The following is a 16,152-nucleotide window of genomic DNA, read 5'->3' on the forward strand; positions in this document are numbered from 1 at the left end:
GAACAAAGGCTCAGTTTTACTCCACTTGACAAGCACCAGGTGTCTGGCCCAGAGACCCACTGTCTCCTGCCTCAAACCCCTACTCTATAGTCTGTGCTCCATGAGAGAAGCCACTGCAATGAGAAGCCTGTGCACCGCAATGAAGAGTAGCCCCTGCTCATCACAACTAGAGAAAGCCCACACGCAGCAATGAAGACACAGTGCGGCCAAAAAATAAAAACAACAACAAAAAGTTTAAAGTGAATACATTGGTTAGAAATCCATTGTAAAAAATATATACAAAGACATCCATTTCAAGAAAGACAAATCAAGTAGCACTCATGTTATTTTATAGTGTTTATTATAGTAAAAGTTGCTCCTGTAAAACATTAGTGATTTTTTGGTCCATATCTTATTTTCCATTTGACTTTAAAACATTTTTTATTATTTACAAAATAGATTGCAATTTTTATGATACATATTTTTTTCCTGATGCTTAAAACACTAGTTTCAAGTAACTATAAAATAAAAACAAGGTGACTAGATGTACTGAAAAGTACATACTAAGCATATTTAATTACCACAGTAATTTAAAAGTCCTGATCTTTACTTCTTAAGATTAAAATTCATTAACATGAAGTCATTTCAGAATTTCCGGGATTTCTCTGTTATCCACAATGAGACTATGAATAATCCCTTCTTTCCGCTTGCCGCTACTGACAGCCTTTATGTAACAGTCATGATTCCCAATATTGAAGTGAGTTTCAGTCCCATCATCTACAAATTCACCCTAGGCAAACAAAAGAAGGAGGAATTAGTGTTCCAGAAACATTTATATTTGTCCAGAGCATTAACATCACTGAGAAAGGGAGACATAATGAAGTACATGTTATCTCAATGGTAAGCTTTGCAAGATTAGAAGCTTGTTTTTAGGTCTCGGTTATAAATTGAAAGTCTTTTATTTGTACCACTGTAGTCTTTAAGAATCTTAAGTTTCAGAGAAAAAAAAAAAGAAGTATACCTCATGGCTATGTGTCCATAACATATACTATACAGAAAATAGAGACTATTTACAAAAGTGAAAATGATAGGAAATTTGTGATTCCTTCTATACAAAGAATGGTTTACATGCATTGCTTTATGGCATCCTCACAATAAGCTGATTGGAGTATAATTATTATCCATATTCTATACATGAGAACACAGGCACACAGTCATTAAATAACTTGCTGAAGCCCCCAGTCAGTGAGAGATGGAGTGTTGTTCACCACTCAGAAAATCGGATTCCTCAGGCTACAAGGTGGCTTACAATAAATACACAATATAAATAACATAAAACCTAACACTACTGTAAGAAGAGGTGGCAAGAATACACAGAAGAACTATACCAAAAAGATCTTCATGACGCAGACAACCATGATGGTGTGATAACTCACCTAGAGCCAGACATCCTGGAATGTGAAGTCAAGTGGGCCTTTTGTTTTATTTATTTTTTTTAATTTTATTTTTCAGTGGGTTTTGTCATACATTGATATGAATCAGCCATAGAGTTACACGTATTCCCCATCCCAATCCCCCCCTCCCACCTCCCTCTCCACCCGATTCCTCTGGGTCTTCCCAGCCCACCAGGCCCGAGCACTTGACTCATGCATCCCTCAAGTGGGCCTTTTGAAGCATCACTACAAACAAAGCTAGTGGAGGTGATGGAATTCCAGTTGAGCTATTTCAAATCATACAAGCTGATGCTGTAAAAGGGCTGCGCTCGATATCCCAGCAAATTTTGAAAACTCAGCAGTGGTCATTGGACTGGAAAAGGTCAGTTTTCATTCCAATCCCAAAGAAAGGCAATGCCAAAAAATGTTCAAACTACCACAAAAATCTCTCTCATCTTGAACACTAGCAAAGTAATGCTCAAAATTCTCCAAGTAAGGCTTCAACAATATGTGAACCATCAACTTCTAGATATTCAAGCTGGATTTAGAAAACCCAGAGGAGCCAGAGATCAAATTGCCAACATCCACTGGATCATCGAAAAAGCAAGAGAGTTCCAGAAAAACAGCTACTTCTGCTTTATTGACTATGCCAAAGCCTTTGACTATGCGGATCACAAAAAACTGTGGAAAATTCTGAAAGAGATTGGAATACCGGACCACCTGACCGGCCTCTTGAGAAATCTGTATGCAGGTCAGGAAGCAACAGTTAGAACTGTACATGGAACAACAGACTGGTTCCAAATAGGGAAAGGAGTCCATCAAGGTTGTATATTGTCGCCCTGCTTATTTAACGTATATGCAGAGTACATCATGTGAAATGCTGGGGTAGATCAAGCACAAGCTGGAATCAAGACTGCTGGGAGAAATATCAATAACCTCAGATATGCAGATGACACTACATTTATGGCAGAAAGTGAAGAAGAACTAAAGAGCCTCTTGATGAAAGTGAAAAAGAAGAGTGAAAAAGTTGGCTTAAAACCCAACATTCAGAAAATTCAGATCATGGCATCCCATCACTTCATGGCAAATACATGGGGAAACAATGGAAACAGTGAGAGACTTTATTTCTTGGGTTCAAAAATAATCACTGCAGATGGTGACTGCAGCCATGAAATTAAAAGACACTTGCTCCTTGAAAGAAAAGCTATGAGCAACCTAGACAGCATATTAAAAAGCAGAGACATTATTTTGCCAACAAAGGTCCGTCTGGTCAAGGCTATGTTTTTTCCAGTGGTCATGTATGGATGTGAGAGTTGGACTATAAAGAAAGCTGAGCACTGAAGAATTGATGCTTTTGAACTGTGGTGTTGGAGTAGACTCTTGAGAGTCCCTTGGACTGCAAGGAAATCCAAACAGTCAATCCTAAAGGAGATCAGTCCTGAATATTCATTAGAATGACTGATGCTGAAGCTGAAACTCCAATACTTTGGCCACCTGATGTGAAGAACTGAGTCACTGGAAAAGACCATGATGCTGGGAAAGATTGAAAGTGGGAAGAGAAGGGGATGACAGAGGATGACATGGTTGGATGACATCACTGACTCAAGGGACATGAGTTTGAGTAAGCTCCAGGAGTTGGTGATGGATAGGGAAGCCTGCGTGCTGCAGTCCATGGGGTCACAAAGAGTTCAACACAATTGAGTGACTGAACTAAATTGAACTGAGTCTAGACTTGCTGTATATGGTACAATAGCCCCTGGCCACAGGTGGCAATTGAGCATGAAATGTGGTGAATCTGAAATGAGATACACTATTAAAGGGGAAAAAAATACACTGGAGGGGCTTCTCTGGTGGCTCAGTGGTGAAGACTCTGCCTGACAGTGCAAGACACTCAAGTTTGATCGCTTACGCAGGAAGATCCCACATGCCATAGAAACTTAGCTGGATTTTAAAAAAAGAAAAGAAAAAATACACTGGATTTGGAAGACTTAGTATGAAACAAAGACTCATTGAAAACTTTATATATTTATTACATTTTAAATAATATTTTTGATACAGTGACTTAAATTTTTATTAAGATGATCTTCACCATAAGACTTTCAAAATGTGGTTACTAGAAAAGTTATACATGAAGCTCATATCTGTGGCTCATACTATATTTCTATTGAACAGCACTGATTCAGAGTAAAAAGGCGCCAAGTAGCACAGAAAAGTAAAGAAGAGCTCGAGGCTAGAGGATAAAAATGAATTATGCCAAGAAGCAAAAGAGCACTATCAGACGTACAACTTGGCTATGAGCTTCCTGGCAGCCAAAGCAGACAGAGCAAGGCCCCGTTGCTAACATTATCTAGCCAAAGAAAGCACAGGAGGCATCAGAGAGGGAAGGTTTTTCTTGGCTCTGGGAAGAATCTGGCCAACACGGATGTGTACTGACCACCACAAGGACTGGGGGTGGGGTGCTGATCCTGGAGTCCAGTGTATTCTTTTAGCCCTTTTCACATTGAGCTTTGAAAAGAGGCTTTAGGGCATACTTCTGTAAATATCAATTTAGAGAGGCAAGCAAGGGTTGAGTACTCAATCCTTGCAAGTTGCTTCTTGGCAATTTGACAGATACATAATCTGGTCATGATGCTTTGAAATGAAAAGGAAATGGAGAAAATAAGCTGCAGCTCACAGGCAGCGAGAGCAGGTGTGCATAGCGCTGGGAAGGCTGCCCGACACAGAGCTGCCAAAACTACCTTGCCAAGTAGGCTGCGGTTACGAGGAGGAGACAACTGGGTGAGAGAGAGTTATTGTCCAGACACTTGTGGCTTCTTGTCAGTTAGGAACAAAGACATTGTGGATGGATATTATTTCAACTTCTTGCTTATTTACAACCACATTCTTGAAACAAAGCTACTTTTGCACGGGAGAATTCCTGGAGGGTTGGAGGGAATGTGACCCCAAACTGCTGACTCTCCATCTAGAAATTTCCGTGGTAGGACAGAGAGAACAGAAAGGACCACCAGGCATGGCCTCGGGCACGACAGCAGGCACCGTCCATGTTAATGGTCGCTGAGTCTGGTCCAAAACAGGCCCCAAAGTATTGAAGAGCTCACTAAGCCTCTGCATAAAAGTCTCAGTGGGTAGATGGAACCCAGAGGATGGCTCAAACGCTTAGGTTCAATTTTGAGTGAACCCTGGTTGCATGTCCCTTCAAGAATTAATACCAGGATTAAGACACAGACACACATTAATCTTTGTAACTTTTGATTTCTGGCTTGTGCAGTTCCTTAGAAGCAGTTGCAAGGCCCACCCAGCAGATTCTAGCTTGTCTACTGAATAAATTCATTCCAGGCCTTCCCTCCAAGGACATCTCCTAACCCTCCCAAACCTACAACGGAAAAAGAAGGTAATAGCAGCAACCACAATAGGTAGCTAGCTACAGTATACCTGGCAAAGAGAGCTTCTCATGATTTTCATCATCTCTAGCTGTAGTGTCACAACTGAAGTCAGCACGAAAGGGGACTTGCCAGCTGATCCCATAACACATGGATATTTCCCCCCAGTCATTCCAGCTCCTAGGCCCACACTCCCTGTGTCCAGTACCGTCTCCTCTGCTTCACTTCCTCCTGCTGCTGTGCACACCACTATTATTTCCTACCTACTTGAAATTCACTTCTATACTCATCCCACCACAGCCATAACACTGCAAGGCAGCAAAAGTCCAACACACTAGGGTTTCTCAGCTACAACGAGCAGGGCAGCCTTTCAGCACTGCTGGTCTACAAATCCCACTTGTCTTCTGGGGTTTGTGACAGTGCCCTTTCCTGTTTGCCTTTGCCTCACCTGACATGTGTGCTTTGTTTCTTTTTCACAACCTTTGCTTTGAGAAAGTACCATCTGTTTTGAGTGTATGGTGTAAAGTTTTCCTATTCAGAGTGTGACCATGGGCCAGCAACTTGGGCATCACCTGAGGACATGTCAGAATATGCATTTTAACAAGATCCAAGATGATTCTGTGCATGCAAATTTGAGAAACAGTAGTATAAAGCACCACTTAAACCAGGATAACACAGGAGGATGCAACCTTTGGGGAGGAAGTTTTTAAATGTGGGTTAGATCTTTTTAGGATAGAGGATGGTACAGGAGAGGACAAGCAGTGTCCGAGGCTGGTACCAGTCATAAGATGAGTTGTTTCTAAACTCTCACTACCCCAGGCACTACCAAGAAAAGGGCTTCAGATTCTGGAGACAGGATTATTTCATCTCTTTTTTGTTTATAACCAAAAGGACCTTCATTAATTATACAAATCTGCATAGTTAGGAAACACAGCAATGTTTCACTGGTCACTCATGGACATGGTGACAGTAATCAAATGATCAACTTACCGCTGTCTCCATTTTTTTACCATTGCACCATACATCCATAGTGTCTTTCTCTGTAAAAGTAACCGATTAGAAAAAAATTATAACCTGCAATTTAAAGATAAATTTAACTCTTTATTATTTTAAGAAAAGTTTGATACACTATATTTTAAAAACTCCATTAACTTTTCATGGCTTTGAAATTCTTCCAAATGTGAAGAAACTGTGTTTTTTTGTTCCTAGACAAAATCAAAATGAAACCAATCTTTTAAGACAAAATCATGATATAATATACACTGATGAAGATTTGTTAAAGAAAATCTATAAAGGAGGATACAGACAAATGAATGTAAGGAGAGACTTTCCATATGAGAATATCCTCTTTTTTTTTTCATATCATCTGAAATGTTTTAATTAAATTTCTAAGGTCTGGTAAAGAATGCTCAAACTACCGCACAATTGCACTCATCTCACATGCTAGTAAAGTAATGCTCAAAATTCTTCAAACCAGGCTTCAGCAATACGTGAACCGTGAACTTCCAGATGTTCAAGCTGGTTTTAGAAAAGGCAGAGGAACCAGAGATCAAATTGCCAACATCTGCTGGATCATTGAAAAAGCAAGAGAGTTCCAGAAAAACATCTATTTCTGCTTTATTGACTATGCCAAAGCCTTTGACTGTGTGGATCACAACAAACTGTGGAAAATTCTGAAAGAGATGGGAATACCACACGACCTGACCTGCCTCTTAAGAAATCTGTATGCAGGTCAGGAAATAACAGTTAGAACTGGACATAGAACAACAGACTGGTTCCAAATAGGAAAAGGAGTTTGTCAAGGCTCTATATTGTCACCCTGCTTATTTAACTTATATGCAGAGTACATCATGAGAAATGCTGGGCTGGAGAAAGCACAAGCTGGAATCAAGATTGCTGGGAGAAATAGCAGTAACCTCAGATATGCAGATGACACCACCCTTATGGCAGAAAGTGAAGAAATAAAGAGCCTGCTGATGAAAGTGAAAGAAGAAAGTGAAAAAGTTTGCTTAAAACTCAACATTCAGAAAACTAGGATCATGGCATCTGGTCCCTTCACTTCATGGCAAATAGATGGGGAAACAGTGGAAACAGTGGCTGACTTTATTTTTCTGGGCTCCAAAATCACTGCAGATGGTGACTGCAGCCATGAAATTAAAAGACACTTTCTCCTTGGAAGGAAAGTTATGACCAACCTAGATAGCATATTAAAAAGCAGAGACATCACTTTGTCAGCAAAGGTCTATCTAGTCAAGGCTATGGTTTTTCCAGTGGTCTTGTATGGATGTGAGAGTTGGACTATAAAGAAAGCTGAGCACCGAAAAATTGATGCTTTTGAACTGCGGTGCTGGAGAAGACTCTTGAGAGTCCCTTGGACTTCAAGGAGATCCAACCAGTCCATTCTAAAGGAGATCAGTCCTGGGTGTTCATTGGAAGGACTGACGTTGAAGCTGAACCTCCAATACTTTGGCCACTTGATGCGAAGACCTGACTCACTGGAAAAGACCCTGATGCTGGGAAAGATTGAGGGCAGCAGGAGAAGGGGACAACAGAAGATGAGATGGTTGGATGGTAACACTGACTGAATGTACATGGGTTTGGGAGGACTCTGGGAGCTGGAGATGGACAGGAAGGCCTGGCGTGCTGTGGTTCATAGGGTCGCAAAGACTCAGGCACGACTGAGCGACTGAACTGAACTGAACTGAAGGTCTGGTATTGAATCAAAGAAGGGTTTACACACTCCCAGGATTACAATATGCTTCCATTAGGATATCAATTTATTTTAGCAAATTACAGAGTGCTTTGGGCTTTTTAAAAACCTACATATTAAAAAAAAAACCTACATATTTCAAGTAATATAATATTTAAACTTATCCCTTTTTCATTTTTGTTCTTTGGTTGTAGCCAATGTTGCTTTTCTTTTTCAGGTTCTTTTCCCTTATAGGTTATTACAAAATACTGAATAGAGTTCCTTGATCTATACAATAGGTCCTTGTTGGTTATCTATTTTATATATGTAGTGTGCGTCTGTTAATCCCAAATTCTTAATTTATCCTTCTCCAAATTTTCTTTAACATCAGAAACTAGATGAATCTCCCTGCCTCTCATACTGACCCACCTGGATGATGGCACAAAGAGACCACAGAAAAGCAGGCATAGGGTTCATATAGACAGACAGCAATTTAGCCTTAAATTTCATACTGAAGAGTACAATAATCTCTATTCATTTTGTTATGATTTCACTTTGGGGGAAATTTATTGAATCATAAAAAAAATATAGGTATAGTATTTGGTGGACTGTGCTGAGTACAGTGCTGACACAATAGAGCAAAATGCTGCCATGATACACGTGGGCATAGCTAAGTGGCCACAGCTCACTCCAGTGAAAGTGAAAGTCGCTGAGTACTGTCCGACTCTTTGTGACCCCACGGACTATACCATGGAATGCTCCAGGCCAGAATACTGGAGTGGGTAGCCTTTCCCTTCTCCAGGGGATCTTCCCAACCCAGGGATCGAACCCAGGTGTCCTGCGTTGCTGGCAGATTCTTTACCAGCTGAGCCACAAGGCAAGCCCAAGAATGCTGGAGTGCGTAGCCTATCCCTTCTCCAGTGAATCTTCCTGACCTGGGAATCAAACCGGCGTCTCCTGCATTATAAGTGGATTCTTTACCAACTGAGCTATATGTGTGCCTTGTGCACAGACATACATGCATTTTGGGGAGGATCCCCAGAACCACTTGTGAATGTCAGGGTTCCCAGGAGTGTCAAGAGAGAAGACTATACTCATCAAGCAGCCAGAAGACAAGCTTTGGTCATTATAACAAAGGCTAGAGAGAGGCAGGACCTGTGTGTTTACAAGGACTCTAGGGGTCAAAGGCCGCCTGGGGGTCAAGGGCGAGGTGCCTTGACTCTAACAAGCCATCTACTCCAGGAACAGGGTCTTTTCTTCCTGCACCTCGAGATAGGACCCTCACTTGGAGAGTGGAGAAAAGACTTGGAGCTGGGCTAGAGGCACAGAGAGAAAGGCAGAGGGCCCAGGAGATATGGGAGTGGCCAACCAGTGGGAGCCTGAATGGGAAGCATCTATGGCAACGGTTGTGGGAAACCCAGCTCACATGGCACGATCGGAGCCCACAGTGCTCAAATAAACCACGATGGAGGTGATAGTTGGAATTTTATTTAGTTGGCCTCCTGAACATGTACACATACTCAGATTTTCTGTAATAGTTGCACGTACTCAGATTTTCTGTAATAGTGGTATTAACATTCCTCTGAAGAACATTGCTAATCAGAAGCCATAAAAGAAAAAGGGAGCAACTCTGACTACATGAAATAAAAAAGATTTCTGCATGATTAAAATAACCCATACACACACACAGAAGCAAAGTCATACAATATGACAAACAGAAAAATATCTGAAGCTCACAGCACTTAGAACTCACAGCACTAAGTTCTGTTACAGCGCTTAGTAACAGAAAGACTCCTAGCAATCAAGGAGAATAAAGACCAACAACCCAAAAGAAAACAGGTCACAGGAAACACATAGGCATTATCAGAAACAAAACACAAAAGGACCTTACATACGAAAAGAGGATCAACCTCACTCAATTTTGAAAAAAGGCAAATTTTTAAAAATGCTGAAATACCATTTTTCGTCTAAAAATAAAGCAGCTGGTGAGCCACTACATTTCTAAACACATCACTGTAAAACTTTGGAAAATAAAAATGAGCCCCCAAAAGCTTCCAGACAGAAAACAATACTAACTAACGAGATTCAGACTGGTGTAAGCTTCTCATTCAAAACCATAGACGATAGAAGAAACTGGAAAAAGGCTTTCAAAAATTCCGAGGAAAAAAAAGAAACTCTGCAGAAATGGCTTTCACTTACCTAACACAACTCTAAAGTCCTCACTATCCAAATGTAATACCCAAGTACTGGTGGTTTTTGATCTGTTCTCCATATACTTCTTGAGACTCTTCCCATTAATTTCCAGAGTATATTCATAAGCAAAAGCACGGACAGGATCAATACTTATGGTTGCTTTGGTCTTTGCGGCTCCAACGCAGAAGGTTTCCTTGCCCACCAATTTGAACATCCATTCTTTTCTTATCTCTTCCTAAGTAATAAAATACGAAAGTTAAAAACATACAAATGGGAGAAAATTAAACGTTTAACTTTGGAAATAATATAATTAAAGAGAATAAATGGCAGTGCTATTTTATTACCTCATGATACAAAGATTTTAGAAAATAAAGGCATTTTAAAGTTAAATATTAGATGTTATAGTCTATGAATCCCACAACTATTATTAGTCTGCTTTGTATGGCAAAATGATAAAAGTCAATATATAAAGATATAACCACTGTAAGGGAAAAGCATTGTATTCACATAGGAAGAATATACATTAGCAAAATCAAGCTTCTCTGTACACTATATTTCACAAAGTAAAATTTTTCCTACCTTCCCATCTACATACACCACTCGCTTGCCTGATGTAGTCCCATGTTCAAATTCAATTTTATGAACTCCATCACTTAAAGCAACTTCCCAAACAGCTACAAGATCTGTCATTTTTTCTAGGCTGTAAGGAGGGCTAAGGGAATAAAATTAAGCAATTATAATAGGCAAAAACAGTAACAGAATAACCAATTAATCCTTCCAAGATGAAAATATCAGATCTTGAAAAGCCCTAAAATTACAAAATATTAAAGTGATATAAGCTAAGAAAGCCTACTTACAATACATGTAACTATTATCACCCTGTTATGCATTCTTCTTTTAAGATGAAATTACTATCTATGGGTATACAGTCAGATAATTCCAAAGTCACCTTAACAGTAATAGGATTAAGAATCAATCAGTTTATCCAGGACAGTATTTTAAGCTTGGCCACAGAAAGGTCAGTAAAAAGTTTCTACTCCTCCCTCCTGTCATTTAAAAAGCACAGGATTTAATTTTATCTTTTCAGATCCTATCACTCTAAAGCAAGAATTCTTAAAACCTTTTATACTTGAACCAATAACTAGGGATTCATTTAAAAAAAAAAAAAAAAGGTTCTAATGTAAAAATACTAAGACTAAAAAAAAAAAAAAATACTAAGACTGAGAAAAAAGTCATGGAAGAAATGTTCCATAATAGATATAAAAATGTTATGGAAGACAGTAATCTTGTCATTATTACAGGAAATTTTTTTTACAGGAAATCTTATTAAAAATATAAAGGATTCTGTTTTGTGACATTTCTGGTACAACTTAAACATGTATTTTATATTAATGTCTTAATATAAAATATATATCATATACAATGCATATATAACATATAAGTAATATTTTTATACTGATACAGAGTTTTAGCTTTGAGAGAAGTAACATTACAGCAGTAGTGTTCATAACTAACAGTTATTCAGTACTTACTGTGTGCCAATCACTGTTCTAACAGCTTTACACACAGTGAGGTGGTTACTATTATTCCTCTATTTACAGATGAGGAAACCAAGACTCAGAGAGGCTAAAGGCTTGTCTAAGGTCACAATGATAGTAAGTGGCAGATGGGATGTAATTTTAGGAGTCTGGTCCCAGAGTCTATTCTCTTAACCACATCCTCCTCTTCATTCACTCTAATCTCCTTTGTAGGCTCTAAACCAGAAACAGTAAATAGGTTGCATATCATTTTGGAAGTAATTGCCGAGAATTTTGTGCTGAGAGGGATTTGCAGACCTCACATCCAGGTTTTATGGGAAAAGATGTCACATTAGTGGTGGCCACCTCCATGCCAGGTGTTCACCACCCTTGCTGGAAATCACGGAGAAGCAAAACTATGCATTTTGCAGTATTAAAAAATGTGTTCTCCAAAAAAGTAGCCTGGATACTCTCCTGAATGATTAAAGCCCATCTTTAAAGCTTCATAATCCAGTTTTATCACAATGCAAGACATTTACCTTTCGTCATCTTCAAAGATAGGACTGTCATCTCCAGATGCCATGGTTGGCAAAATAGTCTTTAATCCAATTAGGAGCCAGGAAAGAAAAAAGCAGAAGTGCAGCAAGGAAAGATTGAGAGCAACAAAGATGACATGTGCAAAGAGTTTTTCTAAGTTTGCAATCCATTTCTTAAAATGCATGCAGTTTCTGATGAAACAGCTTTTACATACAATAGAACTGGAATCTCTAATTGTCAGGGAAAGAAATTAAATCATGCAAGTCACCCAGTCATATTTTTCCCTGTTATGGATTTATAATTTCCTAAAACTAAGAGAATAAACTCTAGTTTATTTCAAGTATCATACCATGTCAGAGTTGCAAGAGATGTAGAGGTCCTCTGGGTCCCTTGCTTCTCAAATTGAGAAGAAGCCCCAAGGGTATGAGGCAGTAGGTCAGGGAATACAGAAAACCCCAGGATAAACAGAATGCATCCTTTGGAGGCAGCCATGTTACATGGTAGCAACAAATTTAAAATTCAATCTTCATATTAGAATTTAGAAAGCTGTATTATGGTACAATACATAATTTAAAAAATTTTTTAAAGATAACTTCAAAGAAATGTTAAGCGTGCAGGAAGCAGCCAGGGATGTGCCAGTTTGCTTTCTAAGAGCAAACTTAATTTGCCCACTTACTCAAACCCACTTAATTTACTAGTGCCAATAATGAATTCACAAAAGTTAAATGGTTTGCTCAGGTCACCAGAAGAGTCCAAGCCAAATCCAGAGTCCAGAACACCTCTGTAATTAACTAAACAGTATCTGGGCTATAACGCTAAAAATCAGAAGCAAATGTAATACTCACATGCATAGAAAACCATCCACATTTGAAGATTTAGGATTAACAATTGTACCCGTCAAACCTATTGAATAATAAATTCAACTATTTTTTTTGCTTCCAAGACCTACTCTAGTCTAGTCTTTTCCATATAGATGTCCAAGGGTGCTCTCTCCTTGTAAAAATGGGAGATTGCCAATCTTTTTTTTGTTTGGAAATAACCAAATGTGACAAATTGCTTTTTTTTTTTTTTTTTTTTTTTTTTTTTTTTTTTGACAAATTGCTTTTTGAAAGATATTAAAGAAGACCTTGTCACCCATAAAAGCAATCCAACAGGCAAAGAAAAGCTAAACATTTTAGAATAAAAACTAAAGATTAAAAATACATTGTACCTAAAATAAATCCCTTTTGTAATTAGCACCTTATATATTTGTAGATTTTTCTAGTCTTAAAAATACCTCTTAGGATATCTCCTATGAAAGTGGAGGGTATCCTAGCACCTTATATATTTGTAGATTTTTCTAGTCTTAAAAATACCTCTTAGGATATCTCCTATGAAAGTGGAGGGTATCCTAGAACAGAGGAATAGAGTAAGCTAAATAGCATAATATAACATAGGATACGTATCTTTCATAAATCAGAGTAGAGTTTGGGATATCACTCAGATTTTGCTCTACAACTTTTAGAGACTCTAGAAAGTTCAGTAATTCAACAAACTTGAAAGAACTGCCCAATTTTTCACTTTAAGTAATTTCAAACATTACCACACTAAGATAAGGTTTAGTACCATCTTAACTATATTTCATATAAAGCATAAAAGGCAACACAACAAATTAGAAGAGAGGTTAGAAATCAAGGTCACATAAAATATTCTCTCTACTATCAACAGTCATTCATACATTCAACATTTACTTAGGGAGTATCAGTTGAAGGTGTTGAAAATGTTTTGGAAATAGTGGTGATGGCTGTACATCATAAATGAACTTTATGTTCATTGAAGTCACTGAACTGGACATTTTTAAATGGCAATTTTTATGTCATATATATTGATCACAACTTTTAAAAATTAATACTGTTACACACAAAAAAAACCCCCACTGAATTGTATCCTTTAGATGGGTGAATTTTATGGCATATGAATTATATCTCAACAAACTTATTACAAAAAAACAACCTGGGTGTCCTGCCAGTAGTGTTTCTTGGAATATGATTTCCCTTATGACCAAGAGATGATCACAGCTGTACATGTCCCAAGTTTCTACCTTACTCATTTGAATAATAAATTTACCTGTCACACAAATCTCTAAGCTATTGTCATATTCTAAATTCATGTCATAATTCTAAATTCATCTGCCAAGCTAGCAGTCATCAGTCACTCATACGCCAGGCACTAAGCTCAGAGTGAGAGGCTCTGCAGAGACAAAAGATGATTACAGCACAGCCATGGGGCTGTCCTAGGAAAGGGAAGCAGTAACGAACAGAACAGGGCTGCCCAGGCGGCTCAGAGGTAAAGAATCTGCCTGCCAACGCCGGAGACAGGGGTGCAGGGGGTGTGGGGGGGTGTGGGTGGGGGTGGTGCTGTTCGATAAATCCCCAGGTCAGGAAGACCACCTGGAGGAGGAAATGGCAACCCACTCCAGTATTCTTGCCTGGAAAATCCTTGGACAGAGAAGCCTGGCGGGCTAAGTATCAAAATTGAGTCAGACACGACTCAGGGACTAAACAACAACAAAGAACCAGAAAAGGTCCCCAGAGAAAGAATCCTGCCAAATGGGTGGAAAGACCAGGAAAGCCTATGCTTTAAAACTTGAGAGAAAGGAATTCATCCATTGTCATTTTAAACTTATGCATACATTTAATTATCAGGACCATGAGATCAAACTGGAAAATGATCATTACAAAGAAAAATTCCCTCTATTTCAGCACACAGGTTTTAAAATTAAGTAAAAAGGGTGGAAAAACAAATTCCATTTATTTTCACTGATAAGGATAATGTCACTTATTTGAAAGCTTACATGTCTTCACGGCAAGTTTCTTGAGGTTCTAGAGACATATCCCTCAGCATAATCATTTAAAATCCCTCTCCTAGCAACTCAACATCCATGTTTCAGAGTAGGACTTTAAAACGTTTCCACTATTTATCTAATCCCAGTCTGAATTTTGCTTTAACTTAGATTTAATCGTACTGGGGACTGTAATGCTTTATCCAAGCTAAACCTAAGTCGGTTTTAAAAATTACTAAGGTATTCAGTTTCTTTTCAGCAAAGCTCTAGGTAAGGCCAGCTATTGCACAAGGCACGTCAAACTTAAACGAAGAGGTGTTGACGGGCCCGCAGGATCAGCACTGGGACCTCCAGCAAAGTCTGTCAGTTAGCTCTCTGAGCCAGGTGTTCCCAAATGTGAGGCACAGAAAACGCGAATAACTTTTCCAAGGAGCATTTTGCAATGAGTACCGCAGGCCTCGCTACAAAATTAAAAAAAAAAAAAAAAAAACCCAGAGGGAACAGTGCTCAACGAATCGTTTTTGGTGAAAACCACCCGTATGTTCACCATCGTGGAGATAATCCGTGGAGTGAATCACAGTCCTGTCACTCAGCAAGCGTCCGGCCCTGGTCAGGCGCGGAAAACCTGGCACCGAAGCACCCGCTCGCGGCCAATAAAAAGGATGGAGACAGACCTCAGCGCGCAGACGCGCGGGGTGTACTGGTAAGACAAAGAAGCCAGGCTGCAGCACTCAGATCCGGGCTCTGCAAAAATACAGCCGGCTCATCTTTGCAGGGAAAAGGGGACTGGAAGGAAAGACGCCTTAATGCTAACCCGGTGCTCCGCGGCAGCGAAGGTTCGCTCCTGCGCTTCCTTCCCTGTGACGTCGGCTCCACTTTCCCGACTGCGACAAATAATGAACTTACAGTCGGGCAGAGGCCGGAGCCGCGGGTTCCAGGGCCTGGCCGGGCAGGAGCAAACCGCCGCCCCGCCGGGTCTCCGCCCCGCCAGCGGCCGGGTCTCCGCGAGACGCCCGGAGCGCCCTTCCCCCTCCCGCGCGGGCCCAGGCCTCGCCGCGGGGTCGCACCGCCGCCGGGACACCGCCCACTGCCCAGCACGCCCGCCGCCGGCGTCGCCGCCGCCGGGAGAGGGCGGCCGCCCGCACCGCGGCGGGGGCTTCCGGGCCGGCCGGGCCGCCCCACCTGGGCCGCGAGGCTCACCTGGGCGCCGTGGGGCTCTGGGGGCTCTGGGCCCAGAGACCGGTGGGTTCCGCCGACTTAGGCCCTTCGCCGAGAACCAGACGCAGCTTCCGCAGCAGCGAGAGCTCCGAGCGCGCCGACTCTGTCGCGCTTCAGGTCCCCGAGGTGCCCAGCGCCAACCGCCGCCCGCCCCTCGCCGGCGCGGCGACCCAACCCCCGCCGCTGTCCGCGCGGCCGGCTTTGCGCTGAGACGCCTCCGTAAGAACCCGCTGACAGCGGGCGCTGGCTGGACGCTGGAGCCAACCGGGTGGGCAAAACCAGACCTTGCCTGCTCTGAAGCACGGGGCAGGTAAATCCGATCAAGGCATTGTCTCCTTGAAGCTCTGTAAAGCTGCTGATTACTCCTAGAAAGATCAAAACTCGT

General features: G+C 40.7%; 1 protein-coding gene across 3 annotated transcripts; it reads right to left on the reverse strand.

The window, feature by feature from the left end:
• Positions 1-301: 301 nt before the first annotated feature.
• Positions 302-15,761, reverse strand: FAIM (Fas apoptotic inhibitory molecule). Of its 3 annotated transcripts, none has more exons than XM_065942482.1 (5): positions 15,750-15,761; positions 10,254-10,386; positions 9,681-9,909; positions 5,783-5,832; positions 302-769 (listed from the first exon to the last, which is right to left on the reverse strand). In XM_065942482.1, exons 2-5 carry the CDS (start codon positions 10,362-10,364, stop codon positions 620-622), a joined length of 540 nt encoding a protein of 179 aa, XP_065798554.1. In that variant the 5' UTR covers positions 10,365-10,386; positions 15,750-15,761; the 3' UTR covers positions 302-619. The 3 variants fall into 3 exon arrangements, with proteins under 3 accessions (XP_065798554.1, XP_065798553.1, XP_065798552.1); XM_065942481.1 differs by lacking the exon at positions 15,750-15,761 and adding an exon at positions 15,456-15,723; XM_065942480.1 differs by lacking the exon at positions 15,750-15,761 and adding an exon at positions 15,364-15,452.
• Positions 15,762-16,152: the final 391 nt, after the last annotated feature.

Source organism: Muntiacus reevesi, chromosome 8 (assembly GCF_963930625.1).
Source record: "Muntiacus reevesi chromosome 8, mMunRee1.1, whole genome shotgun sequence".
In the NCBI taxonomy this organism is placed as follows: Eukaryota; Metazoa; Chordata; class Mammalia; order Artiodactyla; family Cervidae; genus Muntiacus; species Muntiacus reevesi.